The sequence below is a fragment of the Hydra viridissima genome, unplaced genomic scaffold (assembly GCF_058129835.1).
Source record: "Hydra viridissima isolate aposymbiotic clone 2 unplaced genomic scaffold, HvirCarnegie_v1 scaffold_2, whole genome shotgun sequence".
In the NCBI taxonomy this organism is placed as follows: Eukaryota; Metazoa; Cnidaria; class Hydrozoa; order Anthoathecata; family Hydridae; genus Hydra; species Hydra viridissima.
This window is the reverse complement of record NW_028324301.1, coordinates 22,026,158-22,035,000: the sequence shown is the minus strand read 5'-3', so window position 1 is coordinate 22,035,000 and position 8,843 is coordinate 22,026,158. Positions and strand designations below refer to the sequence as shown.

The 8,843-nt window shown below is 30.1% G+C and overlaps 1 protein-coding gene across 1 annotated transcript; it reads right to left on the bottom strand.

Annotated features, from left to right (window-relative positions):
• Nucleotides 1-2,447: 2,447 nt before the first annotated feature.
• On the bottom strand, nt 2,448-8,334 carry LOC145180222 (glutamate dehydrogenase, mitochondrial-like). Its single transcript, XM_090080567.1, has 9 exons — nt 7,343-8,334; nt 6,555-6,689; nt 5,881-6,017; nt 5,395-5,634; nt 4,311-4,547; nt 3,758-3,895; nt 3,057-3,344; nt 2,902-2,964; nt 2,448-2,754 (listed from the first exon to the last, which is right to left on the bottom strand). The coding sequence occupies exons 1-9, from the start codon at nt 7,605-7,607 to the stop codon at nt 2,635-2,637; spliced, it is 1,623 nt and encodes a 540-aa protein (XP_089936693.1). The 5' UTR covers nt 7,608-8,334; the 3' UTR covers nt 2,448-2,634.
• Nucleotides 8,335-8,843: the final 509 nt, after the last annotated feature.

The window sequence follows — 8,843 nt, the reverse complement described above, 5'->3', positions numbered from 1 at the left end:
CCTCCATCAGCAAAATAACAGGCCTGTAGGCGTCTCGGGAATGCTTCGACGGTGGCGAGCAAGTAGGCAGGGTCCAGAGAATCCCAAGCTTTCAGTAGTGATTTTTTTAAACTTTCAATATTTTTATGCGGCTTTTGGCATGCCTTTCCTTCTAGGACGCTCCAGACTGAGAAATCCATCGGGTTAAGATCGGGGCTCGATGGCGGCCATTGAGAAAAGTTGATAAAATCAGGAAAAGTTGCCGCACAAAAATCCTGAACTGTCTTCTTTTTATGGGCTGGAGCTCCATCTTGCATGAACGTCCAAATACGATTTCCAAGTTCTTTTTGAGCCCAAGGAACAATTTATAAGTAAATAAATAAGAAAATAAATAAGAAAATACATAAGTGCTTTTATGCTTATATTTTCACAAGATGAAACCGTCTCGTGTGCGGATACTTTGTGGTCACCCTGTATGGTTTTGCTAAGGGTTGGGAATAATTTAAACAAATTAAAGTTGCCAAAATACCGAACTTCTATCTGTGTTTTAGTAATGGTGCATTTAATAATGGTACTTTAAACAAAGAAATTTGCCTTATGTACTTAAAATAATATAATAACCACGAAACTTCTCAAGCAGAAATGCAAATAAATTTTTCTGCACTTAAGAAACATAATCCAGATATTATTTAAATAATTAACACTGCATCTTCTGTCGCACAATACTTTTTGCCAAAGGTAATCAGTGAAACTAGACTGGAAAAAAAATATGAACTTGCACTAATTACTTAAATTACATTTAATCTAAATATATATTCATTTTATATATGGTCAACAACACAATTATAAAGATGTTTTTTATTTTCCGGATGTTCAGAACAATGCTTGTATTGTTCCCAATGAGTATTTTGAGTACAATATTTCGATGCTTGTTCACTAAAGATTCCGAGTGAAGTTTGATGCTATAACACAAATTCTTCAACATGGCAGAATTTTTCACTTCGTGTTTAAGAGTAACCCCCTCAAATTGAGGGGGTTGTAAAATTTACATGGTCACCGTTTCTAAACACTAAGACACGGTTATCACGGATTAAGATAATGCCAACCTAGCTGACCCAAGAACGGCACTTACATGGGATGATAGCGTACACATCAAGGTACCCTGTCATGGAAATTTTGAAATCATTTTATTTTGTCCGCGGAAAATAACTTCATTTTTGCGCAAGATAACTTCATTTCAAATTGAGTGAAATTTTGACTTCATAGTGCGCCAATAAAAACACCTGTAGAATGAGAATCACTTTATATAGTTTGATAAAAATTGGTGCAAATGTATAGCCACACCAAACTCTGGATAAAATTTCAGTCGGATTGGTTAACTGGTTAAGTAATTATGGCAGTTTTTAAACTTTGTTAGTTTTTTGCTTCTTATACCTCAAAACGTTACCGATTACTGCGATATTTGGTCACTATTTTCAAATTATGGTTACATGAGTGTTCTACGATGTAATACCAACAATTTTGATTATAATTATTTAATTGCTACATGTACCGTTTCATTTTATAGACTAAACTATTGATTTGCTATTTAAAGCGTGGTTTGACTTGGCTTACGCATTGCGTGAAAATTTCAGCATTCCCTAGGTATAAACTAAGGTAGATCAGATCAACATTTAAAGGTTTTCTTCCCAGCAGTGACTTAGAAATCACCAACGGAAAAAAAGATTTTGGTACAGTTTGGATTGTTGCTCACTGTAATGACTTTTCAAATATTGTGAATCATGTTATTCAATCTCGCAAAATTTCTGGTGGCTGTTTTGTTTAGCTCGGAATTGATGGTGGCAAAGGTTTTCTCAAATTTTGTCTAAGTATTGTCGATACTGCGTTATGGAATGAAACCAGCTCACCGCCACAAAAACAGCCTCTCCCTCAAAGAACTGACAACGACACTTGAGTTAAGAGACAAATTCTTGTTCCGGTATGAGAAGATTCAGAAAATCACTCCAAAATTGAACAAATCTGGTCTCTGATTAATACAAATAGACTTAAACTAATTTTGGCTATATAGTTTATACTATACAAGAGGTTTGGTCTACTATAGAATAACGTTTTTTTTTCCAAAATAATATTTTCTTCGACGTGAATCAAGAAGGTAAAATTATTAAAGTATTTTTTTCCTCAAGTTCCAACTGCCGTAATTTTTTTGTAAACCATCCTCATTTGAAATCATCATGAACATATAAAAGTTTTGAGTTTGCTAGGAAGTTAACCACCTCGAACACAAAAAATCCCAAATCCACCTGTTCAAACGCAAAAATTAGGCTCGGACAAAATTTTAAAAACACCTTAAATGAACACATAAGCTCTATATAATGCTTCCATAGAAGGATTTTTTTGGTCCTTTTAGATGAGGTTGATCGTGGATTGACAGGGTGTGAGCATGGGATAAACAAGAGAAACAATCTTGCTATGTTAATATACATTCTTGTTATATATTCTGGATGTTAAGTATTTTTAAACTTTACATGATATCGGTTGTACTTTTAAAGTGCCTCATGCACTTGGTGTTGTGACTTTAAAAATCATAACATTACAATTAATCCTAGAGTTAAAAAAAAATGCAACAATGGCTCAAAATTCGGTTAAAAAAATTTGCTAAACTAAAGTTAAACCAGCATCTGAGTAAGTGTTGAAAATTTTCTCAAGCGCAACTACGTACGCGGCAGCACGTATATCCAATCCAAGGTCATACTCTTGTGCACATTTCATGATGCGCTATAAGAAATAAAATTTAAATGATGAAAATGAAGAAAAAAAAACAACAACAATCATATTGTAATAATTGAAAGCAAATAAAAGGTAAAGATTTCACAAAAAAAAACAGGTTTTAACTTTTTTTACGATGCACTAAAATAAACTCACATTGGCTGATCTTTCCATAGTAAACTCAAGACCAGAGTGAACAATATCTTTTTCAGATGCACCCTGCAATTGGTTGCAAAATCGATATTTTAAACGATATTGTACGATAATATAGAAAATAGTAATAACTAACAACTGAGAAATCAAAAACTTACCCTGATCTTTTTCTTAAACGAATCCGTTGGAGTAATTGGAATAACACCATTAAAGTGTCTTTGCAAAGATTCCTGAACAGAGTCAAGCAGATGGTAATTTGATTCCTCTTCATACTTCCACGTCAAACGACCATAAGAAACATGGTTAATGTTTTTAAGCCATTCAAAGTATGAAACAGTTACACCACCTGCATTGATGTAAAGATCAGGGATCACAAGACGTTTACGAGATTGAAGAATCTTATCTGCATCAGGTGTGGTAGGTCCATTAGCACCTTCTGCAATGATCTACAGTAAAACCATCAAAAAAAAAAACTTAAATTTATTCTACATTTTTTTTTTTTTTTTTTTACAAGGAAAAAAAAAATTTTTTCATACTTTTAGAGAGAAAAAGGATGTAATACTTTCAAAAAGACTTTTTCGATATCAAATGATTTTTTTTTGCCATTTACATTTACCATTTATACATACATATACATGGTTTAAAACAAGTGACTGAATCAAACAAATAAAGCCAAGTTTTAAGTTTAACCTAACAAGTTTACTTATTTCCATACAACATCAAGGTGCCTTAAAGTTGTTACAGTTTTAAAAAGCTAAGTAGTTTAAATTGTTTTTTAGATTGATGGAAAAACCTTTAATGTATTTTCATTGGAGATAAAAACAACTATTCCCATATTTTAATGCTTTTTAATAGAAACCTTGGCTTTGATAAAAGGTGCATTCTTTTTAGTGATTTGTCTTTCATTAGCAGCAGGAACAAGTATGTCACACTGAGCTATCATTAAATCTTCATTAGTATCAACTGCATTAGGGAAACCTCGAATTGTGCCATTTGCCTAAGATTAAAAAATAAAAATTAAAAGTTATTGATTCCAAAAAAAACTTATTTTATTATTTGTGACTTCTCTTTTTTCATGAATACACTTTTATTTCAAATTCTCAATTATCATTTAAAGGTTTTCATTTTGAAAAATAGAGCATACAAGTTTCTTTAACCCTATCTGCATCACAGAGAAGAGGAGGACATACATATAAAAAATAAAACTGAGTTTGATCTTGTATATTGTAAATTTACCAATTTCTTTTTAAATCCAAATTACTGTTAAAAGAAGTAAGATGTGGGCAGATTGAGTTAAGTTATGTAAATCCATATTTGTACAAATTTTTTTGTTGGATACATTTAGAGTACTATTCCTCATTGCTGGGTTACAAGAACCAGCATGATTATATTTTAGAAATACTAAAATATACCAATTTGTAATCTTCTAGTTCTTTAGGATCAATTCCATTAGGATTTTTGATACTTCCATCATATTCAATTACCCCAACACATTTAGCACCATAACGATGTAGATAACGGCATGCATGTAAGCCAACATTACCAAAGCCTTGTACAATGAAGGTTTTTCCTTTTAAACCGGGTGTCAAACCAATCATATTCATGTAATATTCATTGTTTATAAAATTATCAATGCCATGATAAAGACCCTAAAATAAAATAAAAAATCACTAATACTCCAAAAGCTTTTCTGGTAGAGAAACCTTAGCTAGATTGCAGAACATGCTTTCTTTACTTAAGATTTGTTTTAAGTATTTAAGACTTTAATCATTAATGTAAAATTTACTATATGGCAAGTTTACTGTAAAATTAAACTTGAATTAAACATTTAAGTAATTTAAAAGAGGTATAAACTATAAAAACAAGAAATATTAAGTTGAAACAACAACTTTGTGTTATAAATACTGGCCTGACATTGAATATTTGTATTTTAAGAAAAATTATTCCCCATACTTTTAAGAAAAATAAATCCCGTAAAACTCAGTGATATTTGAAATATATGTTTGTAGTAGCTTTTTAATAGAAGGGATTTCTCTATACAAATTTTAATAATACAATTGCTTTGACATTAAAAATAGTACAGAAATAGCTATAAAAATGCAAATGAGAAAAAGTTTTTAAAAAGGAATTTATATAAAAAAAAAGGTGATTAAAAGCTAAAATCTTTTAAAGAGATTGAATGGAATACTTAATTTTGTTATAACAAAAAAAAAAACTTTGAGATTACCTTATAAATAACTAATATCTTTTTTTTTTTTTTAAAAAAAAAAAACAAAAAAAAAACACTTTCATATTTAGAAAATTGATATTTTATCCACAAAACTCTAGTTAAGTCTAGAATATTTGTATTTTAAGTCAGAATATTTGTTTTAAATTTTAAAAAATTTAGAACATCACATACAGTCTTGGTTTAGTAGATTAACATTAATCGACTAGTGAAAAGAACAAACCAAAGAAGTGGTAATAGATATAAGATTATAAACAATCTAAACTCACTCGGCCAGTTGCAGATGTTCTTCCATGAATTCCACCCTGGCTGATAGGTTTCCCTGTCACACAACCTGATGCATTCATGTTTCCATAACCAAGTGTCATTGCAAAAGTATCAGCCATCCAGCTCATTTCTCTTTCACCAGTCCCCATATCAGGGGCAGGCACATCAATGCCAGGCCCAATAAATCCTTTTCTAGCAAGCTCAAGTGTAAACCGCCTTGTTATTTTTTCAATTTCATTATCCTAAAAATATGTTTTTTACCCATTCTCTACAAAATGAAAAAAAAGACAGGGAAATCAAATGAACTGCTAAATTGTATTCTGGTTTTTACGAATGATATTTTCAATTCAAAATAATTTCATTTAGACTTTAATTCTTCTATAGCTTTAATGTTTATAGTCAGGGAGAGCTTTCTTGAACTGAAACTTTTTTCTCCTTAAATATTATTAACATTATCAGAAATACTAAAGTTGAATAAAAAATCCTACCGAATAATCTGGTTTATGAATAGCTACTCCTCCCTTAGCACCTCCAAATGGTACATCAACAACAGCACACTTAAATGTCATCAACATAGCCAAAGCCTTTACTTCATCCATATTAACATCAGCAGCATAACGTATACCTTATAATTATAATTAACACATACCAGTCAAATTATCTTCATATGGTTAGTGGATCTTAGGAACCCATTATTATCTTAATTTTTATTCAATACTTTTAAAACACAGCAAAACTTTTATTCAGTAAAATACACAAAAATTATTAAACGAAAAAAACCAAATTTAACTCTAATAATTGATGATCAACAGATTAATGGCCATGTTTAACCGATAAGTTCTTCTAAAAATTGTTATGAACTTTTTATAATTTGTTTTTATGATCTTTAAGATAAATCACTTTTATTGAGCATACTTTGCTTTAAAAATTGGGATAAATGTTTTCAGAAAATTCATTTATTACACTAAAATAAACTGAATAAAAAAAAAAATATTTTGGTTATCAATTTTTTTCTTCTGTAAAATAGAAAATTTCTTTAAAAAGTTTCTTATAGACCTAATTTATGATGATTTTTAAATCTAAAACTAATTTATTTTTGCTCTCAGAAGATTTGAAATATTCCTCACTTATATATAGATGAGAATTTTTTTTATACAATTACCTCCTTTACAAGGCAAACGATGGTGACTATGTTGAGCTCGATATCCTTGAATAATAACTATTTCACCATTATCTCTCCTTAAGGGAAAGGAGACTGCCAAAGCTGTGTTTGTTGGTTTAATGATATCCAGAATACCTTTTAAAAAAATATAAATATAAATATATATATACATATAGTTTTAACTTGTACAATTAATTTTATTGTTTATTATAATGATAACATGTTTCAATGGATATATACACAATTACTATTAGCATGTTTCAATGAATGAATATTTTAAAAAGAAGATTATTTTAACAAAACAATTATCTGAAGATTTTTATGGAGATTGTGATAAATTTTCAATACAATATTGTTTTTCAAGAAGGTAACAACAGGGACAATTGAACAGTAAAAATAACTTAACACATTGAGGGACAGTAGGAACAAGTGAAGTTTAAAAATTAACACTATATGTTTTTGTAATTTTTAGATTATTAGAAGTATAGTTTTACTTTTTCTTTAACTTAATTTTGATTAATTCAGCATTTTTAATTAGGTTGCGGCTATAATCCTCATGCCACATAGTGAACTACACTTTGACAGCTATAGACGCAAGTGTCCATCAACGGGTTAATAAGAAAAAATTCATACTTGAATTTTATGATTACTTAGGAACAGCACATTATTTTGTATAAAAATAACAATAAAAAAAAACATTTACAAACAACCTTTAATCATAGATAGTAGAAATTACACATCTGCCTACGGACCTTAAGTTTGTTCTTCAATATTATTTTAATACCTACCTTTAATGTGTTTTTCCCTAATTGAAGGATCTTCTTGTTTTTTGCCAGGTGCAGGTTTTCTCTCCAAAAGTCGCTTTAATGTTATGGCATGTGCATTTTGAGCGTAGATGCTAACCATCTCCAGGAAATTTGGTTCACCATCGTTGGCATTGCTATTTAACACTGAAGTGCTAGATAACATTGCACATCTTGATGTTTCCACCACATTATTCCTCTTAATATTATGACCAGCACACTTGGAAAGAGATGATGCGAGCCTGAACATGATGAATCTACAAGAGACTTGAACACTGTTTTAGCAGGCAGAGAAAGTTTTTGTTTATAATGGTTTGTAACAAGTAATTAAGCGTTTAGTCTGTGGTCAAACTCACATGAGAATAAAAAGTTGAATGAGTTGAAAGAAAATTCCTCTTCCCTCATACACACCCTCAAATAAAAAACAAGAGCGATTCACTATGATTTCGTCAGAATAGTTTAATTTTGAGTTATTTTAAGTTTGTTTTTCCTAGCACAGTCTTATTCTTAGAAATCCTTTGCTATAAATCGCAAGCAACGCTTGATATTTTATATAAAGTGTTTTTTTTTAACGAAAACAGCACGCTGCTTTTTGAATCAGAAAACTACAAAAAACTGGTTATGTTTGAAAAACCAGTTACTACTTAATTTAGGAAGATTAAGATATTTGCCGATTAAAAGGTTTATGATCATTGTAAAAACATCGGTGATCGTTAAATTAGAAAAATTTATAAAAAACTTGTACATTTAAAAATTCGACTTGAATAAAAAACTTATAGATTTAAAAATTCGACTTAAAATAACTACTTTTGATTTTTAAAAAACTCAACTGTAGATTTTTCAAGCTTACATAAGAATAGCAAATACTGTTTAAAAATAAAATACAAGAAGAGTCAAAAAGTACACAAGCTAACTCAATTTGTAATCGGGATAGTTTTACCTCTTGATTTATATTTGACCAAATAGATATTCCGACCCTAAAAATATACAATGTCGTCAAAATCTAACGGAAAGCCTACACATTTTTTAGACTAGGATTTTTCAAATTAAAAAATGAAATGACTAACCGGATACTTAAAGAAAGCTTTCACGAGTTTTAGGTTGGAACATTCTGCAAATTTCTGGCTCATGTAATATATATAAAGGGAGCCCGTCAAATCTTATTACGGATCCTTACTACTCATAAAATCTCATAACAGCTCTTTGCTGCAGGCTGAAAAATGGCTCAATAACTCACGTAATCATGCGATACACTTACCAACTATACACTTGAAGACTGTACGAGTTCAAATCCTGTTTAATTACTATAAATTGTATCGGTACCTCAACCAAATTTTCGGGAAAGCATTGGAATAGAGAAACAGTTTAACATTTAGAATATGAGGTCACATCTTTGAAAGTTTAAAATACTTCAAGATTAAACCAGAGTAACTAAAATCCATACGCCACTTCGGCTAGTTATTTAAAGAACCATTAGTTGTTGTAT